The 22,299-nt window shown below is 35.3% G+C and overlaps 1 protein-coding gene across 1 annotated transcript in view; it reads left to right on the top strand.

The window, feature by feature from the left end:
* The window catches only part of LOC104464364 (glutamate receptor ionotropic, kainate 2), a gene marked incomplete at its 5' end in the record, with an annotated part of 33,647 nt that overhangs the window by 8,919 nt on the left and 2,429 nt on the right, over positions 1-22,299 (top strand). The window contains one exon of the mRNA XM_010077040.1: positions 9,347-9,597. Within this exon, the coding sequence (XP_010075342.1) occupies positions 9,347-9,597 (251 nt within the window). The remainder of the gene's footprint in view (positions 1-9,346; positions 9,598-22,299) is intronic.

Genomic DNA, 22,299 nt, shown 5'->3' with positions numbered 1-22,299 from the left:
ACTCTATTATTCTGTTCTGTTCTGTTCTGTTCTGTTCTGTTCTATTCTAATACTTGGATACCATTGTTTTTGTTGTGTTTTTTTTCTTTCCCCTTCCTTTTCCCTTCCCCTTTCCAAGTGCTTTGTAGGTACAGATTTGCAGGAAAAGACAGACTTTTTTTTTCCATAAAGGATTGTTTGATGAGAATCTTTAGCCTTCTTGATGTTTCTATTCTATGCGGTGCTCCTTACTGTTCCTGTACAGGTGCATAAACACACACAGATTTTCATTCTGTTCCTCTTTTTGTCATTTACTTCTATTAGAACCAACAGGGTTAATAAAGATTTACTGATCTGATTCTGTGTACCAGATCACTTATTTTAAAAATAACAACCAAGAAGCCCCAAACAACAACAACAAAAACCCCAGGTCTAATATTGCTATCTATGACATACCTGTATAAGAAAGTAAGGATAAAGTTTCACTGTCATTTTAAACTGGCATAGCGCTGCTGCATTTTGCAAAAGCTGACAGTTATATGAGCTGGTTTAGTGACCTAAACTGGCAGAATACTGTTCATCTTTTCTCAAAATTAATTCAATTTGTGTTTAACTACATAACTGCTAATGAGGCTGAACAAGGACTAGTCATAGTATGAAGGAAACTGTGATAGCAAACAAACTGGGATGTGGAAGAGGAAATGGGATTTTTGCAGAGCCAGCAGTAAGTCAGACTGAGTCTCAAGACAATCCTGAGAGCCTTCCTTGTTTTGTGATAGTTGCAAAAAGCTGCAATGTATCTGTCAGCAGCAGAAACAAAACAGTTGTACTTTAACAGAAGTGAGTAGTTGCAGGATGGGGAGGAGCTGTCAGAGTGAGTTTTCCATATTTTAAGAACCATTTTTTCCCATGCCTCGCATTCATTCTATATCAAAATTTGCAGAACTTGAGCAGTACAGTTTTCATCCCCCTTAATATTAGTGCTTCTTCAATTTTTTCTTCTTTTTATCTTTCCTCCTGGAGGTCTAGCCTAATAATCAAAGAATATTATGGTAGCAAGAGAGCAAAAAAAAAAAATTGAAAACACTGGCTTGTATTAAATACCTTTAAAAAAATCCATAGAATCCTTTCAAAATTAACTGTTTGGAGCTTATCAACATTGTTTACACTCTGAAGATAAGCTAGGGCTGCTTTTTGTGTCCTAACATCTTTCTCTTTTCACACCTCCATGAAGCTGAAAAAGTTACATGTTTTGAAAAGGTGTATTTTTAAAATGTTCTTTAAATGTCAGGCAAGACCAGAAAACAATGACACTGAGCACAATGACCGGCTTTGAGCATTATTGGCACATTCATTTAAATTAATTTGTACATTTGGCAGTCTGATTGATACAGAACATAATTTTAGACATTTTTTTTTTTTCCGGAAGAAACAAGACAGTTTTTAAAAAATATTTCCATTATTTCTCTTAAATATTGCACAATTTTATGAAATCAGACTCATACATTGCATCATTTGAAGAATAAAAGAAAAAGAAAAAGGATATGTTAGGCTGCACAGATGCAGTTAGTGAGATCTTTTGCTTTGCTTCTACTCTTACAGTAACTCAGTTGTGTATGACACTGACCAGTAAACAGAAGGTCTATACTTTTTGCACATCTATGTTTAAATAGATTTATGTAAAACCCACAAAGCCACAAGTATGAATGGTGCAAGAACCTTTAAAAAAGTAGGCAGTTACAAAACTGAAAGGAAAAATAAGTAAATATATTAATTTATTCCCCAAAATTGTTAACAATGCACTTGGTTAACATAACTGAAACCAAATTGTACGTATCTGAAAATACTGAACAAATCAGAAGCTTAAAATTTGCGTTGATGAAATGTATTCCTTTATTTCCTCTGTAAAGAACTAAACCCAGCAGTCAACAATAGTTTTCAACATAATAATTGTTGAGATTTCAGACTCTACAGCTATTTCCTCTTTATATTGTGTGGGACACTGAGGATACCTGAGCTATCCTTGTCTACTACCTATTGTGAAGTACTGCTCCTGGAGAAAAATTTCCATCTTACAGTCCGTCACTCTGTCTACTTAGAAAATGTGCATATGCATTTATTTATATATATATATAATACATTCTTAGATAATTTCAAATATTAAGTGTAATAAAAACGACAATTTTTTGCTTTGCACTTCAATACTAAAAGTATAAACGTTGTCCCCTGCCTATAGTTTTCAAAATCTAAAGCACTACAAATAATTATGATAATAAAAAACAATAATTTCTGAGCAGTCATTTGGTTTTGTTGTTAAGACACCCTAGTTCTCTTGAAGCTACTTATTACTTCAAACCATACAAATTACGTAATATGAACATTTTTTACCAGTCCTTGGAGATGAGACATATAAACAGATCTGTCTCTATAGGAATAAATACGAAACTGTGTATCAACAAAGGAGACCTTTTTCTTCTGCTTGCTTGCACTTAATCTGTAATCCTTCATATAATTTGAACTGTAATATTAATCACTTATACATGCATAAAAGTGCTGAGCTTCAGTTCTTCTGTAACTAAAGCAAATTAATACATTTGTCTTCATTAGTTGAACATAATGCACAAAAAGTAGGTGCAAATTCTTTATTTTTATGCAGGTCAAGCCATGTATTGAAACTAATTTGAAAATTTCAACTGCCTGAGCAGTTAATTTATTGTTCCTGAAATGTAAGAATGTGTAGGTAGCATATTTGCTGAAAGAATTGTTTTGTGTAGTTGCCTCAGAAACATGAGCATACTGAAGCACTATCTGAGAGGCATGCTAAGAGACTGAACTTTATATCAGTAAAGAATTGCCAAAATACTTAAGGTCTGGTGGCTGTTGCAGGCTGACTCTGCCTTAGAGAAGCAGTTTCTAGTAGGAATTTACTGACCAAATATAACTAAAGACAAGACATCATTAAAACTTCAGTGTTGATGTTATAGTGCTTAGGGTCATATGGAGGTATTGCATTGTCAAAAACTCATCTACAAATGTAAAATGTCTCCGTCCTGATATGTCACCCCTAATTAGAAACAAACTAGTGTGTTGCATCCCAGCAGATGGTGTTTGCATGGTTTTAGGCATTCTTGAGCTGAAAAAGCTGCACCATCAGATATTTGTTTTTCCTTGCACTTGGCCTTGTTGAACATCATTAGGTTCTCACGGGCCCCCTTCCCCAGCCTGTCCAGGTCCCTCTGGATGGCATCCCTTCCCTCTATTGTATCAACTGCACCACTCAGCTTGGTGTCACCTGCAAATCTGCTGACAGTGCACTCAATTCCCTCATTTATGGCATTGATAAAGATGTTGAAGAGCAGCGGTCCCAAGACAGACGCTTGAGGGACACCACTTGTGACCGGCCTCCATCCAGACATAAAGCCGTTGACCACAACCCTTTGGTTGCAACCAGCGAACCAATTCTTTGTCCATTGAACAGTCCATTGTTCAAATCCTTTCCTCTCCAATTTAGAGAGAAGGATGTGGTGAGCGACCATGTCAAAGGCTTTGCAAAAGTCCAGGTAAATTACATACATTGTCCTTCCTTTGTCCACTGATGCCGTCACTCCATCATAGAAGGCCACCAGATTGGTCAGGCAAGATGTGCTTTTGGTGAAGCCATGTTGGCTGTCTCAGATCACCTCTTGGTCTCGTGCATGTCTTAACATGGCTTCGAGGAGGATCTGCTCCATGATCTTCCCAGGCACAGAGGTGAGGCCCACTGGCCTGTAGTTCCCCAGGTCAATGAGCTAAAAGTCCATAAGGAAGCTGAAGAACAGTAGAAGGAGCAAGAAGTATACTTTTTAATAGTATTTAAATCTATCTAATATTTTAATGCACTAATCATAAATGAATAGGAAAGATATATAAATGTTATCCATCTCTTGGGGGTGTCAAGATTTTAACATCTTTCTACATGAAAAAGTCCTATGTCCACTCGAAGTTTATTAATACTGCAGTTGTTTTCAGTGTACTTGGGAAGTGTGTTTAAAGTCTGTGTGTCTGGGAGGCTTTGTTATTAATTCATATGTACCTTAGAGGTGAGAATGCTGTAATGACTAATCATTTCATAATTGTAAATCAGCAAATTTGCTGTGAGGTACAGAGCTAAGAAACAGGAAAAAATGTTTTGCTTAAGATCAGAAAGAAAGCCTGTTATCAAAGCTACCTTTAGAATCCACATCCATCTCCTGGTGCAATGCAATGATCTCAGGGTTTTTTCCATACTCTTAAAAATACCTGACCAGTTGTTACTTCCTACACAAATGGCTGATTTTGCTACTGAGAACATCTTTTCATCACTGGCGCTTTTTTTTTTAATATTTTTTTTTAATGGGTGAGCCTTGCTCATTAATACTTAAACTGAGATACAGATTTTGGGACAAAGGAGGATCTGCTCCTGTGTCAATTTTTCAGGAACTGTTGCTTTTTCTTTTGATTTGTTGCTCTTCTCTTCACTGTGGGGTGTTCCTTGCTTCCTATGATTGCCAAAGAATTTTAATCCATCAAATCCCCAGCTATGGCTATGGCATTACTCCATGACCTGGAAAGAGTCCTCGGTGATCTTTTGTTTCATGAAAATGAGCTGATTTTGAAAGTGGAGCCAGGAACTGGGGACTAACAGAATCCCTCTTCTTTCTTTATGTGTTGCTTGGAGACTTATGAATCCACAGATAGGAAGAATTAACCAAGCTATGTCGACCCTTCTCTCTGTCACTTCCCTCCACTCCTAATTATAGAGGGTTAACAGAGTTAAGGAGCAGAGCTGACTGTGACTTTTAAAAGAAAAACGTTTCTGTGGAGCTAAAGTAGGTGTTTGACCTATACCCAGTACCCCTGTGCTATCTATTCCTTTTCAATGGCATATTATATGTGTGGCTGTCAGTCTTCATTACTTAGTGCTGATTATTCTACAGATTCCTGGAAGCTGTTTCAAGCCCTGTGATACATGAGGCTGTAAGTAGTTTTTCCGTGGTTCCTCATAGCCTAAACATCTACTCCACAATTATGTGTAAATTGAATCCCTTCCATTTTGTTTCTGTCATGCTTGTGACTCCAGTCTGCATGACACTTAAGAGAAAATTAACTTCATATACTGACTGTATCATCAGGTATCCTCTAGCAAGGAATGTCTGTTCCAAAGGCATGGACTAAATTTTGTCTTGTAAAAACAAAAGGAAAGCTTCATCATAGTAACTGATGGAGAGAGATAACAGAAAAACGTAGCAAACAAAGCTTTCAGATGTGATTTAACTAAGCATGCAAACAGTTTGGTGGCAGAACATTTAGTCTGTGATTCTTGATGGGGTTAAGCTATGGGATAAATACAGAGAAATGGTGATATGCCAAGACTCAAATGATTCTGCCCGTCCCCAGTAATATAAGTGGTGTTAGCATTCTTACGGAAATTTCATATGTGCCCACACTGGAGTGGGACTGTGACTACAGCTTAAGTATATGTACCCAAGCAACCTTTAGGAGAGATGGATCAATCTGGTGTAACCACAATGAGAATGGGCTCATACTGGAAAAAAAACCCTCAAACAAAACAAAACAAAACCCCACAAAACGAAAAACCCCAAAATACCCCCACGCTGAGTCTGGTGTTTCTTGCTTTCAACTACTAAAACCGGAATTTGAATTGCTTGCTTTGTTCAGTGTAAGCTAGTCACATACAACTTCAATACCTAAATATCTTTCCTGTTACATGTGGCTTTCTCCTTCCAAAAAATGCTTCAGTACTGGAAGAAGTTCTCGGTGATAAATTTTCTACCTAGGTTCTGAATTCTAGCTTTCTCTTTTCCTTAGGCAAAATACACAGAATATGAAATATTGTAGGATAAGTAGAATAGACTTTTTTTAATAACAAAAGAGAACAGTAACAGGAACAAAAGGTGCTATCAGTGGCGTAGGATAGTTCAGAATGGATTTTTCTGTCTAGAAAATCAAAAGTAGCATGTAACTATGTCCCATGGACATAAACTTTAAAAATACCAGACAATTCATAGTGGTTTCTTTTGGTAAAATGTACCTGGAATGATGAAACAAAAAAGTTCTTGATTCAACATTCTCTTAATGAAGGAGTTAATGGAATGCTGCTATTCTGTTTTGCTCAGTTAAGGCCAAATTCAGTTCTACAGGTCCCAATATGCTCCAAGACCACAAGTAAACAGGCAGAAGATTTTACTAAATTATAATCTAGTAGGAAGCCTTTTCAAGACCAGCCAGACCAGCAGAATTTCAACATACTGATCTGTATGCAGTGAAGTCTCAATATATAAAGCTTATGTGTTCATAATTTATGACTAACATACCATTACGTGCATAAATCTTTATATACGGACACTTCAGGGCAGAAAATTCATCTATGTATAACTTCTGCAGTATTTCTGAGACTATCTTAGTTTTGGTACAGATGCTTCAGACAATAGAATTTTATGCAAGTTTTCATTTTCATTTTAAATTTTCCTGAGCAGGTAACTGCACATAAAGATTATTTCATCCCTTATTGACTTTGTTGATCATGGGAAGGCACTAAGGTCTCTATAATTTATAACAAAAGGTCTTAAAATTCTTCTTCTGTCAGAAATTCTCATTCCTGCAAACAGCAGCTAGAATGGGATCAGCAAATAATATATAGATTTTGTTCTGTAGGCCCTCCAGCCACAGTTTGTCATGAGAATAGCTTATCAGTTGATTGAGAAATGAGAGCAGTAGGAACCAGGAAAAGAGAAGGAAGAAAAAGTCAGGTATTTCTGCACTGGACTTCTCCCTTTCCTGCACTCAATGGAAAATAATATACACAACTTTTTCCCTGATTTTGGGATGGAGTTTTAAGTATCACTGTGTCTGCCCACTTCTAGGATGCTAGCTTTTTCATGGGTGTAAAATTTTAAATGTTTAATTTAACAGCAGCAGTATGCAATGATGATTATTCCACATTGATCCTTAGGTGTGAGATTACCATTTTTAAAACAAGATAACAAGTTATAACAGATACAAATATTGCTATAGAAAGACAAAAGGCTCTGTAATCTGTCCACTCCACAGCTATTAATGCAAACTTTTACAAATCAACAGTAAGCAATACTGTTGAACTAAATCACTATTAAGCTCCTGCTTCTAATGAAATCTTCATAAACTTAACTAATTGTAGCCTGTGCTTTATGGTTTCTATCTATGAATTTGTCAGTTAACTCATTCTTTAAGTACTTCAAATGGACTAGAACTTTATGTGTACAAATCTGGTCCCTAGAATATATAAGTAATACACGAAGAATAGTTGGCACTGCCTATATTTAGACCAACAAAAGTGTGGAAATGAAGTGAAAATCAATTTAATTAGAAAGCAGCTTGTCAGATCAGAAGATGGCTTAAACTTGGTCCAAAATGATTTCTCAGAATCTACTGTTATTTAAATTGTTGTTGTTAAATATTTATAGGCAGTGTAACACTGAAAATATCCCCAAAAGATTACAGTATGCACTTACACTTCCCGGGCTCTTGTGGACTAACCACTTTCCTTCTTCCATCTGACTGAAGAAATGTGTCAAGTACGGGGTTTTTCACAGTTTCAGCGTGATCAAGATAGTCTGAAGTGGTGTGACTTTGGCCCCTGTACACACAACACCATAGAAAAGAGTTTGTTTTCCTTTCTTTCTGCTTCTTGTATAGTCCTGTGTAAACAGAGTTTAGCTCCTAGTACAGAACATCATTCTTTTCTAAGCATAGATGATAAAAGCACAAGTTCTTGCAATTTAAATATTTTTAGGCCAGCTTTTCCCACCTTTTATTCTGGAATAAAGGAAAAGCCCAGAGTGTTTTGTAACTTATGGTCCTTCCTATGTTTTACTCCCATGTTGGCAAAGCAACCCTTTGCTATTAACTTTATTCTCATCAGAAGCTCTAGATATGTAAGAAGAAACTGAGGAAAAAAAGAATAAATTGAAATAAATTCCCAAAACCATATGCTTTCCAAAAGTTTAAAGAGTATAAAATATGCTATCCATGCATTCTTTCAGCTCCTTCATGGTTGATCAAGGTATATGAAATAGTCAAATGGGCAGCATCTCTTTAAAAGATGCTGAGGATTTTTTAAAAAAGGTATCAAGTTAATGAAAGTACATTCTATTACTCAGCCAAAGGAAACACCCTAAAAATTATAGCTAGTAAGCAGCATTATTGTGACAGAAAGTAAAAGAGGAGGGATTTTTTGTAGAATTGCATTCATACCACATAAAAGAGGGGATGCCATGCCTTTTCATCTACTCTTTTTTTTTTTTCTCCCCCCTGGGATTTCTTAACCACTTTAATGAAGAGTCTTTTGTTCCTGTTTTTGAAGGAGGAGAAGAAAAACAATGGCTTTGTTCTCTCCTTAAACATTACACAAATCTTAACATAGAAAACACTTCTAACTCATGTGCTTTGCTCTCTAATATTCAGAAAAGAAAAGCTTTCTCCATTGGCAATTTTAATTAATTAATGTAGATTTTAATATACTCATTGAAAAGTCTTTATGCACTATATCAAGAAAAAGAGAGCAGATGACATACGAAGACATGACACTACCCTTGAACTGCCCCTTGAAATGCTGAAATGTTCAAAAACTGCAAAATTATGTCACTTTAAAATACTGAATTATGAGGAAGGAATACATTAAAATATGAAAATTTACATCTCTGTTAACCAAACACACTTAACCTTACCTTTCGGAATGCATTGCTACGTGGTACTGTCAATAAGTAAGTGCGTGCTTGGAAGGTGTCTTAAGTGTCTGACGATCTATCAAATGGAGACTTTCATGGCTTGGTCCTGAAGCATAAATTGTTGTTTCTTTGTTTAATACAGTAATAACATAAAGTGCTTATTACATATCAGACCTTGGATTAGCTTTAGGGTAACAACCTATGAAGCGACAGCCTGTGGGTTTATATATAATAGGCTAAATCTAGGGCAGCATAATTAAAAACTTGATGAAAATGAAAGATGAATATTATTTGGCTGGTTAAAATGTTTGGACATGAAGATGTCTGAGACCATGGGACTAAATGTGATAGGACTTGCTGCATCAAGTTGCCTGGCTTACAGGTAGCACCAGCTGGATCAAGATTTGTGCATATATATTTATGTGTTTGTGTATATGGGTTTGCATTTATGTAACCAGTGTGACTGTGGTGAGGTGTAAAAGGCTTTTCAATAAATGTAAAACTGTAGCTGTAGAGGATATAATTTTTACTGTGACATTATAATACATTTTAATCTTATGAGGAATAATTAACTTTCCTTAAAGAATACCCCATGAAATATATGTTCCCTGTGGTCTCTTTAGGTTCACCATATAGAGACAAGATCACTATAGCGATTCTTCAGCTGCAAGAGGAAGGCAAGCTCCACATGATGAAAGAGAAGTGGTGGAGAGGCAATGGCTGCCCAGAAGAGGAAAGTAAAGAGGCCAGTGCGTTGGGAGTTCAAAATATTGGAGGAATCTTCATTGTGCTGGCAGCAGGATTGGTGCTTTCTGTCTTCGTGGCAGTAGGGGAGTTTTTGTACAAATCAAAAAAAAATGCCCAGTTGGAAAAGGTAAATATTGTCTTTCCTATTTTATTTTATCTTTGCGGTCTATTTAAATAATACTTTAAGCACTTGGTAGCGAAATGTAGGTGATGTATACTGATTGTTTATTGTGTAGTACTTGTATAACAAAGGATCACAAGAAAGTACCCAAAGTTTTACATTTACAGCTTTTAATTTGTCTTCAATGTGTTTAATTGTAGCCAGATTTCAGGACAAGTGACTATTTCTCCTCTTATTCAAGCCTGAGAAAAGACAGCTTTTTACTCCTGGAAGTTCACTGCAGTTAATTTTATGGATGAAGAAGAAATCCGAAACTGTAATGGGAAACAAATTAATTTTCTACAGATAATTCTGATTTTCAAAAGACAAACTGTCTGTAGCTCAAAGTCAAAATATAAAATGTCTCTATAGAAATGTTCTTTGCAGAAATTTATACTTGCAAGGTTGTCCTTGTACCATCTGGAAAAGATTACATCACCATGATTTGTTTGGTGGGTTAACTACTGATATGATGTCCTGCAATTTCAAACTGATTCAGTTTTGAAAATTCTAGTGTTAATTTGTTCTGTACTTGCAATTTATACAACCATGGTACTGTAATTGTGCCAACACTAGTAATATCTTGTGAAATTCTTAGTTGGAGTTATCTTTTTTGCATAAGAAATAAATCTTTCTATCTATATGTGCCCGTGTTTAAACCTAAACTCAAACAATATTATTGCAATGACAAATTCTGAATTTTAAAAATTGAGAGAAACTGTTGGATTTTACTAGGTCTTTTTTCTTTTTTTTTCCTCCTTCTCCTTTTGAGGAGCTTGTGACCTATGGAAATTTCTATATATTTTCTATTTAGAAAATTAATTTAACAAAATCAGTAGTAAATCCAACAGCTATATTTATATTAGTATTTTTCCAGATGCTACTTGTGAATTTTTGTAACTTGAATTATTATTCAGAAAAATTACAATTTGTTTTCACTTCTTTTGAGGCAAAATTTTGGTATGCAAGTGTCGTGTTATAAATGTATGATTAAAGTAGTGTTTTTCTAATGCACAAAAAGGCAGCGTGAGGTTACAAGGTCCCAAACACAGTTTGAACATGGGTACATTTTATTAAATTGTTAAAGGACCATTTAGATCCTCTTCTTTATGATATTACTGGCTGATTCCTTTCTGTTACCATACTATTCGAATGTTACATTTCTGAAATGAATTTGTGAGGAAAAAGCTACTGGTTACTTAAGTAACACATGTAACTTTTATCCATTCCTGAGGTGGATATGGATTTCATATGGACATTAGGATAATTTGGTTTAGCTTTTCTGGATTTTTAGCAAACACTCACTTAGAAAAATAAGACTGTTTTGATAATAATCTTGTAACATGAGTTCAGTATTTTGCAGGGTGTGAATGTATATCTTACATGGCAATACAGCATGGTGGAACTTGTGTGAGGAAGCAACCAGAAACTTTTTAATTAAGCATTTGTTTCTCTAAGCCCTGTGGTTTTGTGGCTTTGGTTGTTTGGTTTTGTGTGTTTTGTTATTTTTAATTTGCTGATTTTTTATTTTTGTCTGTTAATGGTGGATGGAGATAGCAATGAATGGAGGTATCTGACCTTTTGACAGTACTTGTACCAGAAAGGTCTCATCATATCATGAAGTACTAAGATACTCTAAAAAGTTAGGACTGAATATGAAGGGTTTGAAAGAGTCAGGTTTCTCTCCTCTCTTTCCTCCTTGCTGCCGATCTCTTCCCTTCCCTTTTCTCCCCACAACACCCATATACCCTGATGTCAGGAGACCAGGAATATCCCATTAGAATTTTACTTATGGAATGAAATTAAGAGGAAAATGATGCCGGCATCCCTACACATGGCCTACCCCAGCATCCCCACGTCCACTCTTCTCCCAGCACCCACAGACCTCAGTGAAAGTCTTCTTCTATCCTCTACAAAAGTCCCCTCCTTTGCCTAGTAGAGGGAGCAGCAGCAGCCAAAGGGGAGATAAGCAGTACTGTCATCTGCCTCCAGTACCGTCATCTGCCTCCAGTACCATCATCTGCCTCCAGTCTCTACATCTCCTCTGCTGGGATGAGTAAACCATGCAAGTAACGCTGCCTTGGCTATCCCACAGGGAGAGAGGAGGCACCTATTTTTGGTAACATTTATAGATTCATCTAGTTTCATTGCTTTAGAATCAAAGTATCATTCTGGCATTTATATAATGCTTGTCAATATTTGAAGACAGGGAAGACCAAAGGTCATATTAACAACCAAGGAAACAAAAGGAATCCGATAACTTCAGGACTATCCTGAAAATATAAATGGGCATATTAACATGTGTGTCTGCTTTTCGATGTATACAAAATATATAGTTGCATTTGCAGTGGGGAGGCAATGCATATATAAATGCATATTTAATTGCATCTATATATGTTTTTTAGCTTTTTCAATGTCACCCCTTTCCTGGAGTGCTCATATAAACAGACACTGGCTGGTGTGAACCTGATTAGAGGAGTGAAATCTTGAAAGGAATTGAGCTCAGAGAAGCAGTCGAGAAAATTGTGTTATTTGCTAAAAAACTGTTGCATCTTGTAACCAATAAGATCCAGAACATCCATGCTCCTGATGTGCTCAAAAATCTGAAGGAAACGTGGCACTAGCTGTAGTCTTTCTGGGTAACAGACAAATGCATGCCACCACAACACTTTCTAGACACAGATAAATTCCTCTTTTATTGACATCTTTCAAAAGCAAAGATAAGCCTGGATGTTATCACAGCTAGACTGCCAGTCACTGATACTTCCTATGCCAGTTTTTGTCCGAATAATGAATGTCCTAATTTACCAAGAATTTTCTAGAAGATCCAGACCTGATGGATGTGAAAAGAATAAAATGTGGCTTCACTTCTACAACTATTTATAGCCATTCAAAACTCTTTGAGCCATCAGCAACTCAAAACTAGATCTGCTTGTGAAAAAATAGCAGGTGAAAAAATAGCAGGTGTACTTTTTACTAATTTTGAGTACTTGAGCTAAGTACTTCAAAAAAATGTGAAGTGAGACACATCAGTGTACCTTAAGTCTTTGTTTCACTAGAGGAGATCTGGTCATAGATTTCCTATAATACAAAATACTAGATTAAATTCTAGAGTGTACAGAAACAATAACACCAATAAAGAATTTCTGGAGTTATACCATCAAGTTATAAACTAAATATCAGTTAAAATATCCTTTCTGAAATATTTATTTATAACTGATTATAAAAGCAATAAAAACAGTAACAAAATTGATATTGTTTTATAGTTTACATACTTTTCCCAAGGAAGACAAAAACAATTGAACTTTCCATGGTAAATAATTCACTGCTTAGCTACACAACTGAGTTGAGAAAGATCAGTCTGGATAGTTTATCTCACAAGATACAATGAATGAGCAGTTAGCAGGACTGGACTCAAAGTATACATCAGTTACTGTGAATATACCCTTGTATTACATACAAAACAGTGTTTTATTTACAACTGGAGACTCTATTGAACAAGAAATTCTGAATGCTGAACTGTGACCTGTATATGAGGTCATAACTATGTCCTTTAAAATGACACAAATTTAACCGGTTGACTCTTGCCCAAAATAAATCATTAAAAAAAATTTCCAACACCTTCTGCAAAATGCACAGACCATGTTTTGTTTTTGATAATTCAGGGGTAATGGGAATAGAAATTTCTGATTGTAGCTGGCTCAAAAATTCATGCAGCTTTACTGAGACTTTAGGTTATGGTAGTATTTGATCTTAAACTTATTAGAAATTAAGTGTGGTTTTGCTACAATTGACAATAATTCTGAATTTGCTGTCTACCTCAAACACATATCTGAGTAACATGATACACTGGGGTGTATTTTGAGCTAAATAACTGCTCTAGTCTTACCTAGTACATAGTCTCACTGATTATTTTTAGAAGGTGTATTGGAAATGACAAAGCATTGTCCTTGGCTATGTCAGAATTTTGACGTTCCATTTGACACATTGGGAAGAGTTAGGAAGAGATTGCAGGTCCAAGGCTGTCCTGACTGCATTCCTGCAGAGTAACCACAAGATGGTGCCTTCTAATTTCTCAGATGGAAATTTAATTGTTACTTTTTAATAGAATTTATGTCATAATGCTCACCTATTTTTTAATTGTAGCCTTTTTAAAAATTCTGAGTGCTTGTATTCTTTCTTATTGTTTATAATACAAACATCTAATTATGTCATCTGCTTGGAAACATGTTATGAAGCAGACTGTTTTTATCTAACCAATCTTTACAATAAATCCTCAGTCATTTGCATTTTGATAATTGCTTTTGTTGGTGAATGACCTGCTCCCTGACTTTAACAGTCACTCAGAGGGCAGTGAATAAGCAATGTTAGAAACAAAAGTCATTTAAAAAAAAATGTTGTCTTCTTATTTTTATTATTGATGTGCTTCAGTGTGTTATGGGTTTAAACTCATTTCATACATTTGGTTTTGTATAGCTCCTATTATTATCATAAGGACCAGGGAAAACATTGACCTTGAAGGCCATTAATATTGAATATAATATATTGATGATTCTCAGTTTGAGAATTTATTGACCTTTCCTTTTTTTTTTTTTTTTTTTAAATCTTTTCTGAAGTTACTCTCGTTTTGATACCATCTTCACATGGTGATTAGGTATTACCATAAATGTCAGCTGTGTGGTAGAAATTATGTGTGCCCTGATGAAAACTTTAGAATTAAATTCACAGTATTGCTTAAGGCAGTGTCAAGAACGTACAGAACACTGCTTGTTGTCACCCTTGCAAATGGTTGTCCTTGTGCCTATCCTGATCGTAGTTTCTTTGGAGAAGGCGGCATTGGCTTGAGAAGATATCTTGAAACCTGGTTTTATTAATACAGTGGACCCACACCCTTCCCAAGAGGCAAGGAGGGGCCAAAGGCTGGTAGGCTGAAAAGCCGCTCTGCTGTAACCATACGCAGCTGACACCGCGTCCTGACTGTGCTTCTCTCCAATACAGTTTAAGTGTTCTTGATTTGTTTACATGAAGTTAGTGTAATCGCTAACATGAGTTTATTTGCCAAGGTCCTTCCACAATCTGTTTGCACCAGGATAAATTTAATTCATTATGTCTTAGAACGGTTCTTTCTAGGATTGAGGTGAGCAAAGTGCATACATCTAACTTGTCCTGTAAGAAACAGCCTTACAGGAGGAAGCTAATCAATACTAAAATGTTGTGGATGCTTTATCAGCAGGGAATGTAGAAAGTCAGTATTTCCATCTTTGTTTTAATTGTTATCTTAAAAACAGTGCAAAAAATAATTATCAAAAATTTCATATGAAAAATTAAAATATTTTTAATATCCCTTCTTACTTTGCTAGAATAATTTATGGTTTGGGGTTTTTTTTCCAAATTTTACTAAATTAGTTTTCATTAAAGTCTTTTTTGTTACTTTCTCAAAAAAAGCAGTTATGTCAGTGTTATTGGAGATAAGAGAATATTCCTAATGGTACAATATCAAAAGTCTTTGATATTTGGAACAGTAATTTGTAATAGTTTTGGAACAACCCCAAAATAAATCCCAGCCTAGTGATTTTTTTTTTTTTTCTTTCCAAGGGGAGGAAAGTTAAAAATATTTTAAACTTTAAAAGCCTGTTCTTCAGGCTACAATAAAAAAAAGCATGTGGGCATTCTTGGTAAATCACAGTAAAAGCTTTGGGATTTATATTGCGAGTAATTTTATACAATGTACAGTTAGTGATGTAGTCCGTATTGTCATGTCACATTTTTTAATGGAGTAACCTCAGAATTTTTAATGTTGACTGTGAAAAGCAGCAGCTGTAGCAGCTCATAAAAGGAACTTTTCCAGCTTTAGTACATTGCATTCTGCAGATATGTAGTTGGAAAATTGGGAAATTCTATTCATCCTGTACTCACTTGAGCACTGTATATGGATGTATAGACTTGTATGGCTAATTTGTGTGTGTGTGTAAGTGTGCATATTACTTGAAGTTGAGGTATTAATTATAATTAAATGCACTCTTGGAAACCACCTAAGTACATATTAGAGGATATTTTCTAATGGAAAGATCTGTCACAAAAAACAACAAAATAAAACAACCCCCCCCAACCAAAATCAAACCCACAAACATCCCCACCTTTCACAGAAAAAAAAAAAAAACACAAAAAAATAGAAAAAATGGAAAAAAAGCAATTTGACTGACTGTGGCATTTAAGAAATCATTTGCAAACAATAAAATATTAAAACCAAGATCTCTATTTTGATTTTTGATTGCAGCTCAACCAATGTGTATTTGGTAATGGACCTTGCTTCTGAGATATTTTTAATAATTTATACTATTCAAGAAACAAAGAACAGAAAGATTAGAAATGTATGTAAAGTTGGCGATTGTACAAGTATAAATGTAGGAATATGATTTCAGGAGGCTCACTATCACTCCATAGATATTCACTTGAAGATCAGGGTTAACTTACAGAATATTTTATGTTTGACAAGAATTTAAAGTGTATTAAAATTTTTTGGAAACTCCTGCATGTAATTTATTATATAGCAAGTATAGTTCATGTTCACTCATCAGTAGAAACATGCATATTATATAACTATTGGCTCCTCTGAAAAAAGTAATTTGTTAATTCTCATGGAAAAAAAATGTCAGATTACAGAACATTCATGTCTTTCTAATAATTTTTCATTGTCTTCCCCTAAATATTACTTTAACATGTCATTTATACAAATATTTTAATATATAAATATTATTGTTGCATTTTGAGTTAATCAGCTATATTAAGTCAAGTGTAGTAGCAAATAGAGTTTGGTTAATCTGATTTAGATTACTTTGACATTTGTATGAGCCAGCAATGTAACAACAAGCACTTCCAGCTGCCTTTTAGATTGAGAAAATATCCTTGACTGCCAGATGAAACCATGCAATTATAGAGGAATGGATGCTAACCATTTTAATATTATGTAATGCAATATGACTATAATAGTGTTTCCAAAACAGTAGAAGGCATTGGCATTCAATTAATACTAATAGTCTCTCTCTGTTCAATATGATTTGAGGCCATGCCAAATTTTATACTGAACTATAAAACTAGTATAAATTTTTACAGTGAATTATGTACAGTGGACCTTAGCTAAGCAAACTTAAAAAAAAAGCTGTTTAGATACAGCTAAACTCAGATAAGAAAGGTATTTATTTTCTAAAATGTCTCGTAAAATGGACTATTTATTTTCAAATTAAACTATATTGTGTTATATACAGTATTTTAATCCAGATAGATTCATACTCCAAAGGACTAATGATATATAGTCATCATTTCCTTTCACCATGCCTGAAGATCAACAAACCTGACTTTTGGATGAAAAGAGAATTAATTTAGATCTAAGATCAAAAATGATTTCACAGGTGAATGGACGTTCATATCCAGTGGCTGAGAGCACAAGATCTTGGGTGGCTAATTTCAGTGCAATCAGGATCATCCCTGCTAAAAGGAAGAGAAATACCCTGCACAGCTGTGATTGCAACATACAGAACCATTAAAATGTTGCATTGGATATCATTTTAAATCAGACAGGCAGTACCATATATTCTGTTATTTCTTTGCTCAGAGGCACCTACATGGCTGAAGTACTATGAATTGCTATCAGCAGTTATTAAACGTCTGGCAGACATTTGTAGCTATTGTCCAGGGGCACTAGACTGCAGGAATATGTTCTGGAAAAAGACCTAAAGCTTGCCACGCCGGTAGAAATTGTTGCCACTGAGTGAAACAAAAGTGACAAACAGTCCTTATCACCATTGATCTAATTTGAAAACCCAGAACCAAACTTAGGAACCTGGAGAAATCTGAGACTTGTAAGTCTCTTTCACAAGAGGTGGAACTGAATAATAAGGGTGGATAGTATCTTCTGAATTCTTCCCTTTACTTGTCAAACATATCACCTATCTCCCTGGATTAAGCTGCCATCATACCCCTTCAGCCAAGTACTGGAAGTGCAAAATGCCTGCACTGTCCTGGTCTGACAAGAGAGCAGGTCTGCATATCATCTGAGTGCTGATGACACCACAGCCGAAATTATTTCATTATCTCCTCAGTGGCCTCACATACATGTTGAAAGGAGAGATGACAGGATGAAACCTTTTGGAATCCTGCATGAAAGAAAGCCCTTGGGGCTCATGAACAATTGCCCCATGCCATCCTCTTTTTAAAGAGTGGAACCCCACCAGTGCAGTGCCATCTGCCCCAGTCTAGCTCCACAGGTGAGTCAGAAAATCATCATGGTCAGTGCGATGGCCAGAAGGCTGCTGGCAGAGCTAATCAAAGCCACCTTTGGAAAAGCTTTCTGCACTGATAGGAGTTCTCCATCAGCCACAGGAACTAGTGTAGCTGTCAGGCTGCACTCAGACTGGAACCCAGGTTAAATAGTTCCAGAAGACCTCAAATGGAATCAGAATTTCTTTATCAGAAGTCTCTCTCATCCACCAGAGGGCGTTTTGTTAGGAAACAAACTTTAGAATTTCATGGTGGCTGAATTCATTTTTTTGGACACCAATTTATAATTTATTGAACAGATCATTTAAGGCATGCTGGAATCTTGTTGTTCCACTGGGAGACACTAACAGTCTATGCTAGAAGTGGCCTGCAATGAGGTCCTGTATGTCATCTAAGTCCATTTCATAACTCTAAAACTCAATGAGCTCTTCAGTCCATGGAAGATTATTTCAGTGCTGTTTTGTTACAGGAAGGGTCAGTCTCATCAGATTCTTGTTGATCCTCTCCATAAAATACTAGAAATTCCTTGAAACAATTAGCATTCATTTCAGTTACAGGGTGAAACACCTAATGCTTCACGAAGCTGTCTGGAACAACTTTGCTGGACTTGACTTTGTAGATACTATTCTGGAAGCAAAGCTTAATTTACAGAATTATAATTTTCATTTTGCTTGGTATTATTGTCTGTATTTGAGTAGGCAATTAAATCTCCAATGCATTTCGGCCCAAAAATAACTTCCTAAAATGGCTGCTCGTTCTACTTCCACCAAAAATCCCCAATTTCTAAATCTGAAATTGAGAATATATTGATGATATTTTCAGATAATTGATGTCAACTTAGTCTGCAGTGTGCTTGAACATTATGCTTGCTGGGGGTTGGAAATGTATTACATCAGAAAAGTCTGTGGCAAAATATTTTAAATGTAACCATATTATGTATATATATATATTTGTATATACATATATATGTGTACAACCTTCAACCAACAGTCACGTCTAAGACTACATATATAACTAAGGAAGCTAAAAATCTTTAACTTCACTTCAAATGGTAATGCTTTGACTGCAATGAAATAGGTTTTCTCTTTTTCTGTTATTTTTATTCCATTAATTGTTCGTCTCTGTGATCCTAAGTCAACATTTTGCTAAGATTCATGTTTCTGTCTAGGGTGTTTGACAGGTTTTCCCTATACACCTTCAAAATATGGAAGCGGAAACTGATTAGGAGAGAGCATCGGGATAGCTCTGTTCAGTTCATTCATTTTCAGCTAACTTCAAGAGAATGAAAAACAGTTTGATTGATACATCCTACTAGATGCTAAAATACTGACCCATAACATAACAAGATGATACAGGATTACCGGTGTTGCTGTTTTAAGAAAACTAAACACAGCTTCAAATAATATCTGACACACAAGACTGGAAGTAATGAATTTCTGAGTAAATAATATAGTTTTTCTTGAATGCTGACTGTTGACTTTATATTAACTGCATCAAAAAGGGGAAAAATATAAAAGAACAAATAATTGGAGATGTTTATATTTAAAACACCTTGGATATTACTCGCTTAAATCAGAAGGTTGAGTGGTGCAGGCATGCCATTCCTGTCTTCCTTGTTAAAAGCAAAATCTATGGTGACAGTCTCATAATTCTGTGTCTAACAAATGCTAATATGATTTCTATTTATATCTCTGAATTCCTATAAAGCAATATAATATTGTCTAGCTTTCATATTAACACATACATGCAAAGTTTTTTTCTCAGGCAGCAAAGCCATACACAAGCTGTCTAAATATGTTGTAAACAGTGGTAACATTTCACTTTTGTGAATTATCTTGATTCTAGATAACTTCTGAGGTGTCAGCTGTGGCAAATGAAAGAGGTATCAGTTACTTCTTTATGCCGCTTAAGGAGATGAACTTTTTCAAAATTGCTTTGTGTTAAAAGGCTAAAAACCACTGTTCTAATTAAAAATTTATTTCATACACTTGAACTCCCCACTTAGAATTGCCAACCTTTTTTCTAATGTTTTATGGTGCTTATTTTGCTGCAACAAAACAGTTGCACTTAACTGCACCAGTGTTTAGAGAACTGTACGCCCTCCTCCAACCCTTCTGCTATTTGACTGGAGCTAAGATGACTTGGAGGCAGTGTTTACTTTCTGGTAACATTTAAGAAGACAACTTACAATTTTGTAAGGGTTGGTGAAAAATCAATAATAACTGATGTTCTTGTAACTTGCCTGCAGTGTGGAAGGTAAGTTGGGGGCAAAAGGTTATTTTCTTTGAATTAAGCAGAGAGTCTTGTAATATATACTAAAAGTGCTCCATCTGTCACAAAAAAAAAAAAAAAAAAAAAAGTATTCTAGAGCTGCTTCTTTCTTTAACGTCTTATTTTTCCAAAAGTTGTATCGTAACAGTGAAAGAACACAAAGTTTAACTGTACAGAAAATGGAGACTGTACGTAGGCTGGAATTGAAATGAGACAAGAAGTTCTATTAAAAAAAAAGGTCAAACATAAAGTATTACTTTGTGAACCTTTTTTGAACATGATTTTGCAATATGTGGGAAAACTCTTCCCAAAGAATAAAGATCCAGGTCATGAACTTTTACATAGGCTTGAATTGATCTTTTTTAAAATATAAGAGTGACTGAAATTTGAAGAAAAAAAAGAGAGATGCAATATTTCTCTTATTCAGTCCTCAGTTACCAAAACAATGGTACTGTCTGAGAGCTAATGCCGTTCACTGTTTTCAGGCATTTGATATTTTAAGACACATAGCATACATAAAAATCATATGTGTATGTGTGAAGTAATTAAGTAATATTTTTAACACAATATCTGCAGATAGGTTCCCATGAACTTAATTTATACAAAATAATTGGAAAACACAGAAAGAAAGAATTTTCTAGATAAAATAGCTATCTCAAAATTGTTGTAACTGACTTTTTAAGACTGTCAGTCTTGCCAACATTTTTCATTTAATGAGTTTTCAGATCCAGGTAAAATTCTCAGATAAAATGTGTTGGCAAGTGTCTTGAAATCTTATTTTCAGGATATTTCAGGATGTTGGCATCAAATGCATGTATCTTCTTACCTTTTGGCTACTGTTTGTAATCCTGTTGCTACTGATATTACCTGAAAATTTATACCCTTTGGTAAGTGTTTGCAGATTTTTGCAAAAGGTTTTGGTGGATTGGTGCTTCTTGAAAAGGGTTCACTTTGTTTTGGCGTTCTTGTTATCTGTCTTGGTAAAAAAAAAAAAAAAAAAAAAAGGGACACAATCTTGAAAGTGTTAAGTGGTAGAGCACAATTTTGAAATTTAGAAGGATTTTGTTCCTCATAATGTTTCAGTTAGGTCTTTGATTCTAAAGGTGAGAGCCGTATAATGGCTGGAGGTGCTGTAACACTGAGATTTGCAGCATTTACTTCTTAATGGATTCCTTGTGAAATTCCTGATTTATGTGCTAGGTTCCCCATATGGTCAAAATGCTAAGATTTGCAAGCCTTAGCCATTTAGCCTGTAAACCATTGGGGAATATTATATTAAATCTTTCCCTTTCAAAAGATTTCAGGGGTAATTTCAGATTCATTGTCATAATTGCAGTTCTGATGTTAAGTAACAGCATTTTCTTAAAATAAAAAAAAGAGAGAAAGTCTGAGGGAGATTAATATTTTCTTTCAAAGTACAGCTGTATAAGGAGGTACAGTTTCCTGCTTTGTAGACAATGCTAAGCAAAGATACCTTATGGATGAAGATCTGACATATTACAGCTCAGACCATTCAATTAGAAATTTTAGCCACCACGTTCACACAATGAAAGCTATAAATTCTGTCTCGGGTGTCAACCCAGTGCACTGAAACATTTTTAGAAGGGATTGCTAATGAGTTTCCATTGCAGAAGTCACTCCATGTCGTCCCCAGAAATTATGAAATTTGTTGTGAACTTTGGCGTCTGAAGGACTTGTGTTTGACTCTGCACCAGAGAGATATACCTTCCTATCCTCTAGATTCACAAATTAAACTTTTCTTGGTTGTAAGTGGCTAAACCCTTTCTGTCATAAATTGAGTAGGTGTCATACCTTTGTTTCAAACTCAGCAGGAGAATGTTTGAAAGAAAGAGTATCACAGCCAGAGTAAGATTACCCTTTCCTTCCCACCTGCCTATTTCCTTATTCATGCAAGGGATTAGAGAAGAGGACATTTGTTTAGGATTTTGGGGATTCAGGTTCCGTTCTAAGCCACGACTGAGACAACCCATGTTTGTACTCTTTTGCACTAAACAAAATTTTGCATAAACATATAGAAATTGTCAATGAAACAGGAATTACCACTGAAGCCTTTCCTCTGCCACTGTGTGCTATAATCCCTAACCTACAGAACAGCCCTCT

This window comes from Pterocles gutturalis, unplaced genomic scaffold (assembly GCF_000699245.1).
Source record: "Pterocles gutturalis isolate BGI_N339 unplaced genomic scaffold, ASM69924v1 scaffold16958, whole genome shotgun sequence".
In the NCBI taxonomy this organism is placed as follows: domain Eukaryota; kingdom Metazoa; phylum Chordata; class Aves; order Pterocliformes; family Pteroclidae; genus Pterocles; species Pterocles gutturalis.
This window is presented reverse-complemented; position numbering and strand designations above follow the sequence as displayed.